Source organism: Triturus cristatus, chromosome 7 (genome assembly GCF_964204655.1).
Source record: "Triturus cristatus chromosome 7, aTriCri1.1, whole genome shotgun sequence".
In the NCBI taxonomy this organism is placed as follows: domain Eukaryota; kingdom Metazoa; phylum Chordata; class Amphibia; order Caudata; family Salamandridae; genus Triturus; species Triturus cristatus.
Genome location: NC_140590.1, coordinates 157,032,063 through 157,053,257, shown reverse-complemented (window position 1 = coordinate 157,053,257; position 21,195 = coordinate 157,032,063). Strand labels below are relative to the sequence as shown.

The following is a 21,195-nucleotide window of genomic DNA, read 5'->3' as shown; positions in this document are numbered from 1 at the left end:
TGTGCATGCGGAGGACGGTTAGAAGAGCTGTGAATGGGTATCGTACTTTAACTGGTGATTCCAGTACCGGTATTGTTTGTTGTCTGTAGTTGTTTATCTGTTTATTAAATCATCCTTAAACTTCCATTTCTCTGGTCTGTCGTCTGTTTGTCCCAACCCCGAGAAAGCCAGGACGTTACAAGTCCAGATATACAAATATATTTACACCTTAATTTCTTAAAAACTACTAAACATATTTGCCTAAAATATCAAAAAGCAAGCTTTCTGGATCGAGATCTAGTTCCCATCTAAATTTGGTGTCATTCCGTTTTACAGTAGTGCTTCTTAAAAAAAGTCTATGGAAAATGTATGGGGATTTAGTTTTTTATACATATATATATATCTATATCTATATATATATATATCTATATATATATCTATATATCTATCTATATATTATCTACTGGCGGTCGCCAGTAGATTGTTATAGTTAGGACCTATTGTCCATAGGAAATCCACAACATTTTATTTGGAATAACTTTAGCACCGGTTGACGAATCTTCGTGAAATTTTCAAAACTAGCGGGGCGCTCCGGTCCACTCCTATCCTGAAAGTCTCGGCGTGATTTGTCAAGCAGGGGCTGAGAAAAAAGGGGGGTCCCAAAACTTGTTTTACCCATGCAGTTTTCCATAGGAACCGTTAATCGCAGCTGCAGCTCGAACTGCTGAACAGAATTACACGAAATTTGTCAAAGAGGTAGCCCTTGGTTCACACTCGTGCCTTTTGGTTAAATAGTGTAAATCTGTTCAGTAGTTGCTGAGAAAATCAAAAGTAAAATCATAGATATATCTGGGCGGAGCCTAACCACACATCTCATTGTGAGATCTGATTGGCTGTCAGCACTTCATCCAAGAAGTGTTGGCAGCCATCTTGGGACCAATATACATGATAGCACCTCATTAAAAAGCATTGCAGTTGATAGAAGGTTTTAAGACTTTAGTTACGTTTTAAAACATTTGTTGATGGTACCATACTCATTTTAGGAATTGTGGTGTGTTCTAAGGTGATTTTACCATGTGAAAAAGCCTTCTTCTGGGATATCATGAATCATGTTTGAGAGAAAACTATTTTCTCATGCTTTTCCCACAGAGGTTTGGAAGGTGATCTATAAGCTAAACTGAGAGCATATTTTCTGTAACTTCACATTATCTTTCTCAGTCATGTGAGAATGAAGTCTGACATTCTCAGTAAAACATGTACATCCAACAAGGGCAGAGACTGTCCCTTGATTCCTTTGTGTTCTACTGCAGCTTCCCAGAGTGTTCTAAAGAACAACCAGAGAGCTAACAGTCCTACTTATGACAAACGTATGGCACACCTGAAGCCATCTTGATTGGAATAAAGTGGTAACTCTTAAAGCATTTAATATAAAAAGGAACACAATGAGGGGTTCATTTTGCCATAGAAAGTATGATTAGTGCTGCAGAAAGAAAAAATAGGGCACATTTTGAGTGACTTCTCAAATCCTCTTCTATTTTATTAAACAATTCTGACATGCAGACTGAAACATGCAGTTTCAATACCAGCAGCAGACTTCCCTGGTGAGCAGCAGCTTTACTACAGTGATCTAATAGGCAACTAGAGTGATAACATTCTTAATTTATTGCAAATGTGTGACACATCTGAATGCCTTCTTGATGGAATCAAAGTAAAAAACTGAAAGAGTGAGTAGCAGAGAGTAGTTGAGAGTAGTAGAGAGTAGTAGAGAGTGAGTAGTAGAGAGTGAGTGGTAGAGTGAGTAGTAGAGTGAGTAGTAGAGAGTAGTAGAGAGAGAGTAGTAGAGAAAGAGTAGTAGAGAGTGAGTTGTAGAGAGTGAGTAGTAGAGAGTAGTAGAGAGTGAGTAGTAGAGAGTAGTAGAGAGTGAGTAGTAGAGAGTGAGTAGTAAAGAGAGAGTAGTAGAGAGTAGTAGAGAGTGAGTAGTAGAGAGTAGTGGAGTAGTAGAGAGTGAGTAGTAGGGAGTAATAGAGAGTGAGTAGTAGAGTGAGTAGTAGAGAGTAGTAGAGAGTAAGTAGTAGAGTGAGTAGTAGAGAGTAGGAGATAGCGAGTAGTAGAGAGCAAGTAGTAGAGCGTGTGGAGTAGAGAGTGAGTAGTAGAGAGTAGTAGAGAGTGAGTAGTAGAGAAAGTAGTAGAGAGTAAGAAGTAGAGAGAGTAGTAGAGAGTGAGAAGTAGAAGTAGAGAGAGTAGTAGAGAGTAGTAGAGTAGTAGAGAGTGAGTAGTAGAGTGAGTAGTAGAAAGTAGTTGATAGTGAGTAGTAGAGAGTGAGTAGTGGAGAGTGAATAGTAGAGAGTGAGTAGTAGAGAGTGAGTAGCAGAGAGTGAGTAGTAGAGAGTAATAGAGAGTGAGTAGTAGAGAGAGAGTAGTAGAGAGTGAGTAGTAGAGAGTAGTAGAGTGAGTAGTAGAGAGTGAGTAGTAGAGAGAGAGTAGTAGAGAGTGAGTAGTAGAGAGTGAGTAGTAGAGTAGTAGAGAGTGAGTAGTAGAGAGAGTAGTGTAGAGTAGTAGAGAGTGAGTAGTAGAGAGTGAGTAGTAGAGAGTAGTAGAGAGCAAGTAGTAGAGAGTGAGTAGTGGAGAGTGAGTAGTAGAGAATAGTAGAGAGCGAGTAGTAGAGAGTGAGCAGTAGAGAGTAAGTAGTAGAGAGAGTAGTAGAGAGTGAGTAGTAGAGAGTAGTAGAGTGAGTAGTAGAGAGTGAGTTGTAGAGATAGAGTAGTAGAGAGTAGTAGAGAGTGAGTAGTAGAGTAGTAGAGAGTGAGTGGTAGAGAGTAGTAGAGAGTAGTAGAGTGAGTAGTAGCGAGTAGTAGAGAGTGAGTAGTAGAGAGTAGTAGTAGAGAGTAGTAGAGGGTAGTAGAGAGTGACTAGTAGAGAGAGAGTAGTAGTGAGTAGTAGAGTGTGAGTAGTAGAGAGTGAGTAGTAGAGAGTAGTAGAGTAGTAGAGAGTGAGTAGTAGAGAGTAGTCGAGAGTGAGTAGTAGAGAGTGAGTAGTAGAGAGAGAGTAGTAGAGAGTAGTAGAGAGTGAGCAGTAGAGTAGTAGAGAGTAATCAGTCAGTCAGTGTCAGTCAATCAGTGTCAGTCAGTGTCAGTCAATCAGTGTCAGTCATTGTCAGTCAGTCAGTGTCAGTCAATCAGTGTCAGTCAGTCAGTCAGTGTCACTCAATTAGTGCCAGTCAGTGTCTGTCAGTCAGTGTCAGTCAGTCAGTGTCAGTCAGTGTCAATCAGTCAGTGTCAGTCAGTCAGTGTCAGTCAGTCAGTGTCAGCTAGAGCAGCTCTGCTGACCTGGTTCTCTGGCTCTAAAGCAACTCTGCTGCCTGGTTCTCTGGCTCTAAAGCAGCTCTGCTGACCTGGTTTTCTCCCTCTAAAGCTGCTCTGCTGACCTGGTTTCTCTGGCTCTACAGCAGGTCTGCTGACCTGGTTCTCTGGCTTTAGAGCAGCTCTGCTGACCTGGTTCTCTGGCTCTAAAGCAGCTCTGCTGACCTGGTTCTCTGGCTCTAAAGCAGCTCTGCTGACCTGGTTCTCTCCCTCTAAAGCAACTCTGCTGACCTGGTTTCTCTGGCTCTACAGCAGCTCTGCTGACCTGGTTCTCTGGGTCTAGAGCAGCTCTGCTGACCTAGTTCTTAGGCTCTAGAGCAGCTCTGCTGGCCTGGTTCTCTGGCTCTACAACAACTCTGCTGACCTGGTTCTCTGGCTCTAAAGCAGCTCTGCTGACCCGGTTCTATGGCTCTAAAGCAGTTCTGCTGACCTGGTTCTCTGGCTCTAGAGCAGCTCTGCTGACCTGGTCTCTTGGCTCTAAAGCAGCTCTGCTGACCTGGTTCTCTCCCTCTAAAGCAGCTCTGCTGCCCTGGTTCTCTTGCTCTAAAGCAGCTCTACTGACCTGGTTTCTCTGGCTCTACAGCAGCTCTGTGGACCTGGTTCTCTGGCTCTAGAGCAACTCTGCTGACCTGGTTCTTAGGCTCTAGAGCAGCTCTGCTGACCTGGTTCTCTGGCTCTAAAGCAGCTCTGCTGAACTGGTTCTATGGCTCTAAAGCAGCTCTGCTGACCTGGTTCTCTGGCTCTAGAACAGCTCTGCTGACCTGGTTCTCTGGCTCTAAATCAGCTCTGCTGACCTGTTTCTATGGCTCTAAAGCAGCTCTGCTGACCTGGTTCTATGGCTCTAAAGCAGCTCTGCTGACCTGGTTCTCTGGCTCTAAAGCAGCTCTGCTGACCTGGTTCTCTCCCTCTAAAGGGTTCTGCTGACCTGGTTCTCTCTCTCTAAAGCAGCTCTGCTGACCTAGTTCTCGGCCTCTAGAGCAGCTCTACTGACCTGGGTCTCTGGCTCTAGAGCAGCTCTGCTGACCTGCTTCTTAGGCTCTAGAGCAGCTCTGCTGACCCGGTTTCTCTGGCTCTACAGCAGCTCTGCTGACCTGGTTCTCTGGCTCTAAAGCAGCTCTGCTGACCTGGTTCTCTCCCTCTAAAGCAACTCTGCTGACCTGGTTTCTCTGGCTCTACAGCAGCTCTGCTGACCTGGTTCTCTGGGTCTAGAGCAGCTCTGCTGACCTAGTTCGTAGGCTCTAGAGCAGCTCTGCTGGCCTGGTTCTCTGGCTCTACAACAGCTCTGCTGACCTGGTTCTCTGGCTCTAAAGCAGCTCTGCTGACCCGGTTCTATGGCTCTAAAGCAGTTCTGCTGACCTGGTTCTCTGGCTCTAGAGCAGCTCTGCTGACCTGGTTCTCTGGCTCTAAAGCAGCTCTGCTGACCTGGTTCTCTCCATCTAAAGCAACTCTGCTGACCTGGTTTCTCTGGCTCTACAGCAGCTCTGCTGACCTGGTTCTCTGGCTTTAGAGCAGCTCTGCTGACCTGGTTCTTTGGCTCTAAAGCAGCTCTGCTGACCTGGTTCTCTGGCTCTAAAGCAGCTCTGCTGACCTGGTTCTCTCCCTCTAAAGCAACTCTGCTGACCTGGTTTCTCTGGCTCTACAGCAGCTCTGCTGACCTGGTTCTCTGGCTTTAGAGCAGCTCTGCTGACCTGGTTCTCTGGCTCTAAAGCAGCTCTGCTGACCTGGTTCTCTGGCTCTACAACAGCTCTGCTGACCTGGTTCTCTGGCTCTAAAGCAGCTCTGCTGACCCGGTTCTATGGCTCTAAAGCAGTTCTGCTGACCTGGTTCTCTGGCTCTAGAGCAGCTCTGCTGACCTGGTCTCTTGGCTCTAAAGCAGCTCTGCTGACCTGGTTCTCTCCCTCTAAAGCAGCTCTGCTGCCCTGGTTCTCTTGCTCTAAAGCAGCTCTACTGACCTGGTTTCTCTGGCTCTACAGCAGCTCTGCTGACCTGGTTCTCTCCCTCTAAAGCAACTCTGCTGACCTGGTTTCTCTGGCTCTACAGCAGCTCTGCTGACCTGGTTCTCTGGCTTTAGAGCAGCTCTGCTGACCTGGTTCTCTGGCTCTAAAGCAGCTCTGCTGACCTGGTTCTCTGGCTCTAAAGCAGCTCTGCTGACCTGGTTCTCTCCCTCTAAAGTAACTCTGCTGACCTGGTTTCTCTGGCTCTACAGCAGCTCTGCTGACCTGGTTCTCTGGGTCTAGAGCAGCTCTGTTGACCTCGTTCTTAGGCTCTAGAGCAGCTCTGCTGGCCTGGTTCTCTGGCTCTACAACAGCTCTGTGGACCTGGTTCTTAGGCTCTAGAGCAGCTGTGCTGACCTGGTTCTCTGGCTCTAAAGCAGCTCTGCTGAACTGGTTCTATGGCTCTAAAGCAGCTCTGCTGACCTGGTTCTCTGGCTCTAGAACAGCTCTGGTGACCTGGTTCTGTGGCTCTAAAGCAGCTCTGCTGACCTGGTTCTCTCCCTCTAAATTAGCTCTGCTGACCTGTTTCTATGGCTCTAAAGCAGCTCTGCTGACCTGGTTCTATGGCTCTAAAGCAGCTCTGCTGACCTGGTTCTCTGTCTCTAAAGCAGCTCTGCTGACCTGGTTCTCTCCCTCTAAAGAGTTCTGCTGACCTGGTTCTCTCCCTCTAAAGCAGCTCTGCTGACCTGGTTCTCTGGCTCTAGAGCAGCTCTGCTGACCCGGTTCTCGGCCTCTAGAGCAGCTCTACTGACCTGGGTCTCTGGCTCTAGAGCAGCTCTGCTGACCTGCTTCTTAGGCTCTAGAGCAGCTCTGCTGACCTGGTTTCTCTAGCTCTACAACGGCTCTGCTGACCTGGTTTCTCTGGCTCTACAGCAGCTCTGCTGACCTGGTTCTCTGCACTCACGATGCACGCACCCGACTTATTATAAGTACAAATATAATATTTTTATGAATATCTTAGATAATCTCTTGCCCTCTTATGTATATTAAAGCCACATACATATCATTTTGGAACATACAATTTTTTTGCGGGAGTTGCGCACCCAGCGTGCCCTAGTATGTATATGACGTCACGCGGGACACGCCACCGCGCAAGCATCTCGTACCGTAATGCGCATGTGTCACGAATGCGCGGAAGCAGGAGTCGCGGACTGGTCGCATACCAATTGCGCACATCACGTAATATTAAATGTATATGATGTAACTGAAAAACATGCAGCCGTCGCATACCGTACACGGATACTTCGCGACTTTTCTAAAATGGTGGCTAGTATCCGCGCACCCACCGTGATGTGTACGCTTTGAGTGTGCGACTCTGAAAAAAATTAGATTTTTTTAAAAGAAAATAATATAAATATATTAAAATAAAAAATGAAAACAAAAAAATTCATCAATATTTCAGTTTGAATTTTTTATAAAAAAAATGTGTGCAATTTTCAGAAAAATATATAATGTTATTTAATGAATACAATATTTATAAATAGAGAGTTAAAAAACTGTAGAAAATCAGTACAAAACAATAGGTCTAACTACTATTCCACTTAAAATTTAGCATTTAAAAAAACCTTTGAAATTCACTGAAAAAAACCATAGGTTTTAGAGACGTTATAGTTAGAAATTAGCATTTAAAAAAGCTTTGAAATTCACTGAAAAAACCATAGGTTTCAGAGATGTTATAGTTAGAAATTAGCATTTAAAAAACCTTGGAAATTCACAGAAAAAAACATAGGTTTCAGGGGTGTTATAGTTAGCTGGCCATTTCACTCGTACAAACCATAGAAATTCCTCCGTTATAGTTAGTTCTGCTAACTATAACTTGCGTGCCTGCAATGCACTGTGTGTGTGGCTTTATGGGTGGATAAGTGGATGTTAAGTGACTGTATGGGTAAGTGAATGGGTGTCTGAATGGCTGTTTGAGTTAGTGACTGGGTGTGTAAGTGGCTGTATGGGTGTGTGAGTGGCTGTTTGAGTGGGTGTTTGGTTAAGTGAGTTGGTGTGTGAGTGGCTGTGTTGGAGAATGTCTGTGTGAATGGCTGTATGGGTGAGTGAGCGGATGTGAGAGTGCTTGTATGGATGTGTGAATGGGTATATAAGTGGTTGCTTGGGTGTGTGAGTGAGTGTGTGAGTCCATATATGTGTGAGTGAGTGGCTATGTTTAGAAGCTTTATGGGTGATTGAGTGGGTATGTGAGTGACTGTGTAGGTAAATAAGTGGGTGTGAGAGTAGCTGTATGGGTGAGTGTGTGGCTATGTGACTGGCTGTCTGGGTGAGTGACTGGTTATATGAGTGGCTGCATGGGTGAGTGAATGGTTGCGTGAGTGGCTGTACCAGTGTGTGAGTGGCTCTATGGAGGCTTGAGTGGGTGTGTGAGTACTGGTATGGGTCTGTGAATGGGTATGTTAGTGGATGTGTGGGTGTGTGAGTGGGTATATAAGAGGTTGTATGGGGTGTGAGTGGGTGAATGGTTCTGTGGATGATGTAATTTGAGATGTCATCAGTGATGTCACCGACCATGACATGAGTGTTGTAATATGTGAAGTCACAAGCAGTGCATTGCAAGGGCATAAGCGATAGTTAGCTCAGATAACTATAGCTGCTAAAGTTCTATGGGTTTGTACAAGTGAAATCTGAGCCTAACTATAATGTCCCTGTAACCTTTGGTTTTTCAGTGAATTTCTAATCTTTAAAAGAAATCCTATTTCCTAACTATAACGTCCCTGTAACTCTTTGGTTTTTTAAGTGAAATTCTAAGGTTTTTGAAAAACTATTTGCTAACTTTAACATCCCTGTGACCTTTGATTTTTTAAGTGAACGGCTATGGTTTTTTAGCTAGTAGTCACATTTGCAGAGTGGTGGAGAAAAGGAGCAGGGCCTCCGACCAGCTCTCAGGAAACCCACTGTGTCAGATTATTTGGAGGTAACAGGAGTGCTTCTTGGCCCCCAAGGACTATTAGTATCCAAGTGGACTTCATCCCACAACCAGTAATGCTGCAGGAGGTGCATTTGCAGAGTGGTGGAGAAAGGGGGTGGGCTTCCATCCAGCTCACAGTAATCCCAGTGTGTGAGACTTACTGGATATAACAGTTCTTTGCCCCCAAGAACCCTCAGCATCCAAGGGGACTTCATTCCCCAACCAGTAGTGAGCCAAGAGGTGGTGGAGTGGGGGAGAAAGAGGGCTTAGCCTCCAAAGACCTCTCAGCAATCCTGCTTTGTGGGACTTACAAGAGCCATGGGGAATTCATCCACAACTAGTACTGCGCCAGGAGGCACTTTGCAGAGTGGTTGTGAAAGGGGGCGGGTCTCAAGCGACTTGCTGGGCCTCTTTTTTTTTCTCTTTTATTAGGGGAGGGGCTGTGGCCCCTCCCAGGCCGATTTCGGCCCTGGGGATCCAATCCCCGGGGCCCAGCCTACCTGTAATAGGTGAGGGGGGCCACACGGCCCCCTCCATGGGCCGATTTCAGCCCCTTGGACCCCATTACCCGAGGCCAGGCTTTTAAAAATGTTTATCTAGGGGAGGGGACCATGCAGCCCCCCTCCACTGGCCTATATCAGCCAGGGAGACCCCATCTCCCGGGCCCCTGCCAAGTCTGCTTTGTGCCCCCAGTGCTTAGTCTCCACTGGGAGCATGGGGGAGCCTGAATGTCCCATGTTCCCTTCCGGCTCTCCACCTCCTGAGGGAACAGGCATTGCTTTTAGACATGGGGAGCTTCTACAGAGGAGCATACAGCTTCCTCTGTCTAAACGCAATTCTGCTCCACTTCCAGCAAGCGAGAGCATTTTTAATGCTCTCGCTTGCTGGATGCAGTGTTTTCTGTGGCCGCTCTCACCAAGCCACAGCAAACAACTATGTTCCGGGGGTGGGCCCCTCGGTACATGCCAGGAGCTGACCATGGGGGCGGTGGTCCACACGGCCATCAATTGCTCCAGGTGGGGGGCAGTGTGGCTGCCCTCCTTTCCTGTGTATATGGCCTGCCCCAGGGCTGAGACAGTCTGGGAGGGGGGCCACATGCCCCCCTTCAATTTTGTTAAAATGAAGATGGCCCCAGGGAGGTGGTGGTCCCCAGGGCCCGGGGAGGTCTGAGAGGTCCCGGTTTCAAAATAAATAAGCCTCGGAGAGATGGTGGTCCCCTTGGCATTAATAATCCCCAGGAAGGGGTGCCTGTGCCCCGCCTCCTTTATTATCAAAATGCCCCCAGGACCTGGGCCACCCACTTCGTTTTTTTAAACTATTTCGGAGGGAGCCGCCGATTCAGCACGACTCCCGCCTAATTGTTTTTTTGTTGATGCTTTTATGCCCCTGCTTTATGCCCCCGCGGCGTCCCTGTGGGACTCCCCCCAAAAGGCCTAGGGGGTCAGGGTATTTCTGCCCTGCCCCCTTTTCTTTTGTTTGAAACCTTTTTTCTGGGACTCGGTTCAAGCTGAGTGCCAACATGGCTGCCAACACTTCCTGGTTTGAAGTGTTGCCAGCCAATCAGATTTGAGCACAGGGACTGTCAGATCCTCGGAGGATCTGCATCCCTATATATACAAATTGGGATTTCTTCTTAATATTTCCAAAACTACTGAACAAGTTTACTCCAATTTACAGAAAGGCGGTTTTCGGTACCAACAGCTACCTTTCTGCCAAATTTGGTGTAATTACGTTCAGTAGTTTGGACTATAGCTGTGTTCCTGTGGAGCACCCTGAAACTCTTCATGCACAACAAGATTCAACGGAGCACTTTTTTGGGAAAATGTTGCGAATATTCGTCAAAGGGCGCCAAAGATATAGGCAAGTCAAAAAAGCTTTTCCCATGGAAACTACATCCTAACTATAACTACCTACTGGCGACTGTAATATGTGTGTGTGTGTGTGTGTGTGTGCACACCTATTGCACCCCTTACACTAGTGCAGGACTGAAAGTTTGCCGGCGTTTGGTCAATGGGGTACAAAAGAAAAAGGGGGTGGGGTCCAAAAACACACTTGCACTCCAACGCATTTTACATAGGCTTTTGTGTTTCATGTAGCAGCAAAACGTCTGAACAGATAATAATAAAATTTTACAGCAATGTACATTAGACTATGTATATGATTCTTTTTGCTATTGCAAGTGATGTTATGAAGTAGGTATGAAGTTATAAGGGCCAACAACTTAGTGATATCTGTGTAGCACAATACTAAAAGTAACAACGAAACTCAGAAAATATGGTAGACATATTTTCAGATTTGCCACATGAACAACTGAAAGACCCATTTATTATCACATGCTAATGGAAATGTATAAACAAATACATATCAATCAGAATACAGCCTAATCTACATAATGTTTATTTACATGCTCTTTGGATCACCAAATAAAACTGTCAAAACCAAGCTAAACATAAAACATCTTCCTTATGTACTCCTGTGCAACAAAATGAAAAAGTGACCTAGCAGTGAGCTACACAAACTACTATTTGGAGGACAGGATCATTAGAGACACTAGGAAAAAAAATATTATCTCAATTATTATAACAACAATGATTGTCTTTCATTCACTTTGGACTTCAAACATAGCACAATCCTACTAAAAGTAGCAAGGAAGCCCAAAAAGTGAACTAAGAATTACTTTAAGAATTACTACAGGAACAACTAAAAGACACATTTATGGTCACATGATCATGTAAACTGATTAAACAAATATAACAAACACAATAGATAAAAAGAAAGAAATCATATATAATCTGATTGCCACTCTGTTGTCATAGTTAGTATTCCCAAAGATAGAAATTCCTCAGATTTCTGCTCTCTAATAACTTTGCATCCATTTGATGGATTACCACAAACCTTTCCAGGACTATGTCATTTTCTCCATTTTGAATTTGTTGTGGTGAATCATTAATGGGGTGCAAAGTTAAAAGTGAGGTCCCAAAACACATTTTTCCATCAAGGCATTTTCCATAGACTATTGTACTTGACATAGCATGAAATCAGCTGACTGGATTTACATGATATTTGGCAGGATTATACATTATTGTGCAGAGACGATACTTTTTGGGTACTGCAGTTAAGTAGACTAAGTATTTTTAAAGTTATAAGACATTTAAATTTAGTAATATCTATCACTGCAGTACTTTTGTGGAATCTCACAAAATGTCATCAAACTACCACAGTACATGGCCATAAACATATTTAAAAATATATAACATTTCCTTACCTATTACTACTTTAGCAAAGAGGTAATAGGTAGGGACCTACTACTTACCTATTTCGAAGGACCTAACACTGAAGACAGCCTAAGTGCAGTAAAAACAATATGGCTCCCTTTTCATTATCAAAAAACAGACATTACCCAATTATATACTGGCTTGTCATCGCCATGTACCAAGGTAAACTGACAATTTACTGCGGTATACCATGACCCAGAACACAACTAAGGCCTAGCTGTATTATTGGATCGTGGAATCCTTAAGACACACATGGTGTCGCATGGGCAATGCAATACTTAAGTCAGACTTACAATGCAATGCAAGGCCACCATGAGTAGCCCTGTGTTGATTGGTAAATCTGGAAAAATGCAAGGCAGCGCAATTTGCTGTTTTGTCTTAATCTGCAGCTAAATTTCACATACATCCCTATGCCATGCCACTGTACTCCATTCCACTATACGCAATTCCACGCTACGCAATTCCACTCTACGCCACTCCACTCTAGGCTATTGCACTGTACGCAGTTCCACTGTATGCCACTACACTATGTTGCAACTGAATGCTCCTCCACCCAACACGCCACTTCATTCTATGCTATTCCATTGGATGCCACTCCACTGTACGTCACTTCACTTTCTGCTATTACACCCTACACCACTCCAATCTACATCACTTCACTGTAAGCTCCTGCACTGTACGCTACTCCACTATACGCTATTCCACTTTATGCCACTCAACTATGCACCACTCCACTTTATGCTATTCCAGTGTGTGCCACTTCACTATATGCTACTCTACTCTACGCCACTCGAGTGTACACCACTCCACTCTACGCCACTACATTCTATGCAAGTTCATTGCACGCCACTACTGTCTGGACCACTCCTCTATATTCTATTTCACTCTACCCCACTCTACTGTACACCACTCCACTATAAGCTCTGTATGTATGTATGCTGTTACACTGTACCACACCCCAGAATACACCACTCAAGTCTACACTACTCCACTGTACCCTACTGCATCATACGATATTCCATTCCATGCCACTCCACTGTATGCTATTCCACTTTATGCCACTCCACTGTACGGTACTCCACTCTAAGCCACTCCAGTGTACTCTACGCCATTCTATATAACTCTACTCTACAAAACTCTACTACACTCTATGCCACTCTATCCGAGTACACACTCCACTGTCCAAATATGTACTCAACTCTATGCCCGCATACTCTATTGTACTACACTGAACTCCACTGTATGCCACTACATTCTACAACACTCTCCTACACTCTATGCCACTCTACGATACTCTACTCAATGACACTCCGCTCCACCACACTCCATTTGACGACACTATACCGTACAACACTCAACTCTACTTTTCGATACACCATTAAACTGTACAACACGCCCCTCCACTCAACGACACATGACGCCACTACACTGTACAATACTTTACTCCACTGTACGGTACGTCACTCTACTCTACTTGACTCCACTCTATTCCACTACACAGTACTCCACTCTCTACACTCTTCCTTACTGTACTGTACTTCACTCCACTGTATGACACTCCTATGAATGACAGTCCACACTGAGATTTGAACCACATTTTTATTAAAAAATAAAAACAATTACCATACAATGAAAAAAACAAAGGTTAAAGATAATATATTGTTAGAAATACCTTATGTATTCTTTTGATACAAACCCAACTTAAAATACACAAATATTACATTAAATGATAACGTTCTAATTATAACTATAAGTTATAATTTATACACCACCTTCAAATTGCTATAAGTCATACACCTGCAAAAATAGTCTTGTCACCTCACTCTCCACACTACATTATCTATAACTCATGCCTTTTCCATGCACTGGTTATACCCTTGCATACAACATCACTTATAGCATATAAAATCATAGCATTCATAACACATAACTTCTCAAATGGCATCATTTGCCACAACTCAGTGCATGGCAGAGTGGTGAGCTTTAGTTAGTGTTGTTTGGTTAGCGACCTGAAAAGAGTGTGTAATGAGGTGCGCTACTTATAATAACTTGAAGGTTGCAGGTACATTGTAAATGAAAGTTATAACTATAATTTTAGAATTTTTATAGTTTGTGTAGTTTATTCTTGGTTTGTATAGGGAAAAAAAGTATTCCTTAACTATAACTAAGATTTAACCTTTGTTTTTTTCAATGAATATATTTTAAAGTGAGCGGTGTTACACCAAGGGGTGAGGTACAGAGAAAGAAGCAGTGTAAAGAGAGGTATGTTAGTGAGAAGAAGAGGCAGAGAAAGAGTTAGAGGCAGACAGGTAACATGTTGAGGTAGTGAGAGGACAATGGTAAGGTAGAGAAAGTGGTTAGGTAGAAAGAGGGGAAAAATGAGAAGTGATGTAGAGAGAGATATATGAAAGAAAGGGGGAGGTAATGGTTAACAAATGTTGAGAAAGATGCAGCAAGGAATGAGTAAGGTAGTGAGGCAGGTAGTAGAGACAACAGATATAGAAATACGGAGAGGTGAGGAAGGGCATCAATGGTGATGTAAATTGAGAGATAAAGTAGTGAGAGAGAGAGATGGGGTGGACAGGAATGATGTAGTGAGGGAGATATGAGGTAGAGAGGGACATGGTGTTGAGAGATAGATGAGGTAACAAGTGGTGAGACAGACAGAGGGGTGGTGGAGAGGTAGAGGGGGGGTGGAGAGGTAGAGGGGGATTTAGAAAGATGGCAAGAGAGAGAGGTAGATAAAGAAGTGAGGTAAATATTAGGACTGGGTTTTGGTGATTGGTGAGCTAAAGTGAGATGAGATACAACAAGACAGAGAGGTAGAGCTAGAGAAATGAAGTAGAGAAAAGGGAGATATAAAAATAGGTATGACGAAGAGGAGAGTTTGAGAGAGAGACACCTATAGAGAGAAAGGTAAGAATAAGTTAGAGGGGGGAAGATACAGAATTACAGAGCAAGATAAAGAGGGATGAACAACGTAGGGACAGAGATGAAATAGCAAGAAATATGTGCGGTAGAAAGAGTAAATACAAAGATAGAGTGGTGATGAAGGTTCAGTAAAGAGAGAGTGAGTCAGAGGTATGGATGGACAGAGGGGGAGATAGGTTGAGAGAGAGAGAGAGAGAGAGAGAGAGAGCAGTCTGACAGTCCTAATCACTTTACCTTGGAGGGGGCATACAAAGTGGGGTCCAACGCCTATGGCTTAACACAGCTCTGTTGGTAGCTGCTGATGGCCTCTGTGGGCAATCACTTGCCTTTCAGAGCCTTCTGGACTCCTGCCATTATACCAAATGCTGCAGGGTCACACTAGTCTAATGATCTTCCAAACAAAACAGCAAACTAATCATCCAACACACCATGTATAGAAGAGACAATAATTTGTGAAATGACACAAGCACTCAATACTCTCTTCTTTATTTCATTTTTGCAGACACGAGACGCCAATCAGCGTGGAGACATCAATGAGGCCCGGGCCAATTCTGCTACTGCCCGGAACCTGAACCATGTGAGCCTGGGTATTGGCATTGCCATTACCATTGCTTGGGTTGCTTACGTCATTTACTTCAGTGTAACACTGCAGAAAAACTACCAGAATGCCTGGGATTCCTACAATTCCTACTACTCGGGTTGAGGATGGAACTACTGGGAACTACTGGCTGACCACTTCCTGAACCCTATGGCAACAGAAAACGCTTTCTGCAACAAGTCTGACGCATTCATAGACGCTAATTGGATTTACTGTTTGAACAAAGAGACAGTGTATGCATAAGAGCAACTATGCTCATTGGGCCGGATTCACAAAGGCAATCTGAGACAAAAGTCTAACTTTACGACTTTTGGCATTCACAGAGGTCATTAACGAGTCGTATCTTTACGTCTGCAGTCGGGCCGGAATCTCCGCAGCTGGGCCGTACTCTCCGCACCCGGGCCGTACAATGCGGCTTGGGCCAGATAAACTGTAATCAATGGGCCGGAATGCAATTATTTACAAAAAGGAACATTAGGAATGTGTGACAAATGGCAGAGGCGGTCATGAAAATCAGATTGGGCAGGGTAAAGGGAGTGCAGAAAAGTTTGCTCCTTTGCATCATGGTACATGCAGTGCACAATTTGCACTCCCCTCGGTGTTGACTGACAGTAGTCAACACTGAGGCGAGCGCAAATTGTGGATGTTCCATTTGGTAAAAATTGCATGCCGGCCCATTGATTACACTTCATCTGGCCCGAGCTGCAGAGTACGGCGGGAGCTGGAGAGTACGGCTTGAGCCAGAGAGTTCGGCCAGGGTACGGAGAGAACAGCCTGGGTGCAGAGATTCCGGCCCGACGTAAAGATGCGACTCTTAAATAACCTCTGTGAATACAAAAAATCGTAAAGTAAGACTTTTGTCTCGGATTGCCTTTGTGAATCGGGCCAAGTGTGTTTACACTTGATATTGAGAATGGACGATCATTTTATTCAGGACACAGAACACATCGAATATTCTGTAAATTGAAAAGATTGGCCTCCATTTTGAGAGCTATAACCTCAAACCATGAAACCGGAAGTGACATTCAAGAAGGACTGGGAGGGCTTGCAGCAGGAGCATTTATAGCAGCAGACATGGTTGCACACATATCAACATTTCAAAAGAGAAAAGAGGGAGATGGCGAAACAAAGATCTGGGGAATTTATTTTCATCATTGACTAACATTGAAGCAAAAGCAATTTCTGGGTTTAAAAACGGTACTCTCCCACCTGATTCAGGTCTGCTGGCATGTATGCGACTGCAGTTTCCTTTTGTCAAAGGTGGAAGAGAGCAAGAAACATTTGACATTGCATGTTTACTGTTGCAAAGTATCTAAACCCTGAGTGCCATATTTATCAAAATTGCACGCAGCGCAATGCAGCAAGATACCTTGTGTAAAACAGGGAGGGCAGGAATGTGCAATATCTATCAATATGTCACATTCCTGTCCTTCATCTACAATGGTGCACAATTAGCAGCCTAGTGCCAACGCAGGCACTCTTGCGTCATGGTGCAAGGGTGCATGTGTTGTAGACAGGATTGTTTCTGTGCAGGAAATCAGAGGCATTGTCCTATTTCTACGTGTGCTGCATTCTGCAGTACACATAGAAAGAGGAAAAGATGAGGAGAAATAAAGATAGTTCTCCTCATTGGGTCTACCACTCATGGTAAATCAGAGAATGCTCCATAATCCATGGGTGGATGTATGGGAACACCCACGCTCGTCCCATGGAATGCCTTCCCAGGGCAGAGTAACGCAAGGCAGCGATTTGTGCTGCCTTGCGTTACTCCAATTTTATCAAGCCATGCAGGGCCACGCAAGGTGGCTTTGCGTGGCTTGATAAATCTTACTTAGGTTTTGCTTTGCTCTTGTGCCCCCTTGCGTGGTGCAAAGGCGATGCAAAACCTTGATAAATCTGGCCCTGCGCTTCCTTTCCTACTCTCCTCTGATGTCACTTCCTGTTTTAGAGATTGAAGGCAACGGATACCTTGCAGGAAAGGCTATGTTAGAATATTCGTTACTAGAAGGTAAACATAAGATCAATAGAAGAGCAAGAAATATGTATATACATATATATATATCAGTATCTGTTGAATATATATATACATATATACACACTCACACACTGATACATATACATACATACATATGTATACACATTGTAAAGTGTGAACTTTATCAATACATTGGTGGTTTTTCTGTTTTCTGTATCATATCTCAATTTTGCTCGCATGCTCGTCCTCCGAACCCTACAAATTCTAACCGCTTTCTTCTTCTTCTCATCTTGTACCACAGTCACTTGTATTTCTTTTCCATTTATATTCATTTTATACTTCCCATGATTTTTATTTTCAAAAAGTAGTGATCCACTTTATAAAGCGATGAACTTTTAAAATGCACACTTGCTTTTTTCACTGTCTGACGCAACTGACTGAAAATGATGGTGTTATATTGTGAGGGAGATTGAAATCTCTGATTAAAGGAAGGCGCATTCTGACGTCAGAATGCACCTGAAATGTGTAACAGTGGTCCTGATGCACAAAGATTTGTTCACAAACCCAAAGGGGCAAATTGCACATCAGCTGGTTTGCGAACATGGCTGCCTTTGGCAAAGCCTCTTTGCAGGATGTTGAAAAATCCTCTGGACACTAAGGGGCAGATTTATGAGCCCCTTGCGCCACTTTTGCGTCACTTTTAACATGGGAAAAGTGACGCAAAAGTGGCGCAAGGGGCTCATAAATCTGCCCCTAAATATTAAGGGGCGGCAGCTTGTACAGGATGGAGGATTGAGGCCTACAAACACAATACAGGCAAACCTCATCCCTGTATTTGCATTTCCTAATAATTGTTTCCAGGTCAGCGCCTGGATACCCTCACGGGTGATTAGCTGCGCTATAGAAGTCCTGTTTGATGTGGATGAAGCAGGGCAGACATCAGGGGAGCATGCATGGTTCCCTGGAGCACTGTCTGCTTCTCTGCTCGCTCGATGCCACCCACAACATGTCTCAAAAGGAGAGTTGTTTTACAAAGATAGATTCCCCTTTTCAGATCAGTCAGCCTGGGGTTAGTAGCTTACCAAAGGCTCACCTTCGCAGTTGCAAAGTATTGATTTACGTCTTTGTGACTCACAAAATAGTAAGGGGATATCTGTTTACAGCTCTGTCCACTTGTGATTCTTGAAGGATTGCAAAAGCCATTTCATATCGTGAGTTGGAAAGACTTTTCTGCTGGCACAACGTTATTTTTCGGTTGTAAAGCCTCTGATTTTGATAATGACAGGTTGTAAAGCCTCTGATTTTGATAATGACAGGCTTTGCGACCTCAAAATACCTTTGTATTTCTGATCCCCTAGTCACTGCTCACTTGCAATAACAAAATACACGGGAGCAGTAAGGTCCCAGTGCCAGCATACAGGTCCGCTTGTTTAGCACGCACCAGGAAGCAGACTCAAGGGTGTAGCCAGAAAACTAAAATACTCCCCACTTTGAACCATAGCTCTTTTGGTACCAAGAAAACGAAGCGAGTCATCACGACCCTCCTCCGAAGAGCGCTCTTGTCTTTTAAATCCAAGCATCTATCCATTCATCCTTACATCCATCCATCCTCCTGCTGATATCCACATTCTGTCATCCTTTCATTCATTCTTTCATCCAATATTCAGTCTTTCACCATTCCCTCCACCCACCCATATTAAAATCTATCTATCTAATTATCTATCTATCTATCTATCTATCTATCTATCTATCTATCTATCTATCTATCTATCTATCTATCTATCTATCTATCTATCTATCTATCTATCTATCTATCTATCTATCTATCTATCTATCTATCTATCTATCTATCTATCTATCTATCTATCTATCTATCTATCTATCTATCCATCCACCCTTTCACCCATCCACCCACCCTTTCACTCATGCATCAGTCATCCTTTCTGCCATCCATCCATCCATCCATCCATCCATCCATCCATCCATCCATCCATCCATCCATCCATCCATCCACCCTTTCACTCCATCCATCTATCTTTCCAACCTTTCACTCATCCATGTATACTTTCTTTAATTCATCCATCCATCAACCCTTTCACTCATCCTTCCACTCTTCCACTCATCAATCTATCCATTTAATCTTTCACTGATCCGTCCACTCACTCATCCATCCAGGCTTTCACACTTTCACTCATCTGTCACATCCATCCATTCTTTCACTCATCCATCCACCCTCCCTTTCACTCATCCATTCTCTCACTCATTCATACATCTACTATTTCATGCATTTATTCATCCACCTCCACTTTCACTCATCCATCCAGTTTTTCACTCATTCAGCCTTTTGCTCATCCCTTCATCCTTTCACACATTCATCTATCCTTTTGCTCATCCATCCAGTCACTCTTTCCATCCATCCATTCTTTCACTCATCTATCTGTCTATCCACCCTTCCACCCATCGATCCATCCATCCATCCATCCCTTTCACTCAGCCATTCATCATTTCACTCACTCACTCACTCATCCATCCATTCCTCCATCCTCTCATCATCCATCCACCCTCCCTTTCACTCCCTCATCCATCTCTCCTTTCTCTCATCATTCATTCACCCTTTCCAATCATCCACTCATCCATCCATCTTTTCATCCATCTACCATTCCTTTCACTCATCCATCTAATCTTTCACTCATCCATCCCTACATCCACCTGTTCACTTATTCATCCATGGAGTGATCTGCGTCAGTGAATCATCGGGGAGAGGAGTGGACGTATCTAGGAGAACGACGAGGGACACACCTTGAGGCAAGTCTGACTAGAGGGGTCCCTCTGACCCTCTTCCCATGGAACAATTAGGACCCTGCCTTGGGGTTTAAAGAAAACCCCGTTTTAGGTAGAGGATGAAACAGGTCACCCCACATAGTGGTAATATCTAACCAGAAGTGGAAGGATAGAAGCCCGAGTCCCTTCGTCCTGATGAATGCCACGGACCCGTTGGGCCAACATAGCAGAAACATGTTGAAGACACTGGTGGTGATGGGGTACTAGTTCCCCCAAATCCCCACACCGACTTTTAATACCAAGTAATGCCTAGCAAATAAATGTATTTTGGTCTTTACATCGGTTTCTAAGCAATCACTTTCTCACAGGTCCCCACTTAGATTTTAGAAGTGCCTCCCTGTCTCCAGGTGTAGGCCGGCTCTCTGCCAAACGGAGTTTCTAGAGAGCGAGGACTGCCAATGATGAAGCATGACACCTAGTACCTGGTGGTGTATGAGGACAGTCCTTCACATTTTTTTAGATGCTCTGCACCCCACTAACTAGTGCCTAGTGCTTGTCAGTATTCAGTCACTTTTCTGAAATCAATTACTCATTCAGGGTAGCTTCTTTTTGTGTGTGACTTTTTAACCTGTGTCACTGGAGTGAGGCCTACAAGCTCACTCACTTTTTAAAAGTCCACTGATGTGTGCTTAACTGACCCTTGGCCTACATCAATTAGATGTGTAGTGCTCCACTGGTGACTCTGCACTGTTTGTATGTGGGCCTGTGAAGGGTACAGTACAGGAATAGTGCTGCAGAGAGTGTGCATGGTGAGTGCACATATTTGGTGTATATGTAGGTGCGAAGAGCGCAGTACACAGAACATGTAGTGCTGTGTAGAGCATGAATGGTGAAAGCATGTACTGGGTGTATGTGCACCTGCGAGGAGTACAGTGGATGACGGGTGTAGTGTTGTGCAGAGTGCGCATGGTGAATGTGTGCGCTGGTTGTGGGTGTGCCTGCAAGTGGCACAATGCACAAAGGCTACAGTACTAAGCAGTGCGCACAGAGTGAATGTGTCTTCTGAGTGTTATGTTTGCCTGTGGTGGTATAATATATGGAGGTAACAGTGACCCCATAAGGGCTGCAATGGTAAGGCCTGCTGAACAGTAAGGGCCGAAGTATAGTTTGCAAATTTTCTCCTGACAGGTCCTGCTGTACCTATGCGCCGGGAAACCCTTTTTGGGTAGCTGTTGCGCTTTACAAATCTAAAAAATACATAAATAAATAAATACGGCATCCTCATATGGGGAACAACCTTTACAACGCAACTTTTACAACGCACTGTTATGTTATGTTATGTTATTTGAATTTATTGAGCGCACAGATACTCAGGAGTGTCCCGGCGCTGAC

General features: G+C 44.1%; 1 protein-coding gene across 1 annotated transcript in view; it reads left to right on the top strand.

The window, feature by feature from the left end:
* The window catches only part of PMIS2 (PMIS2 transmembrane protein), a 111,151-nt gene extending 95,294 nt beyond the window's left edge, over positions 1–15,857 (top strand). Inside the window, exon 2 of the mRNA XM_085614295.1 lies at positions 14,952–15,857. Coding sequence (XP_085470421.1) covers positions 14,952–15,152 — 201 coding nt within the window. The 3' untranslated portion in view covers positions 15,153–15,857. The remainder of the gene's footprint in view (positions 1–14,951) is intronic.
* The last annotated feature ends 5,338 nt before the right edge of the window (positions 15,858–21,195 follow it).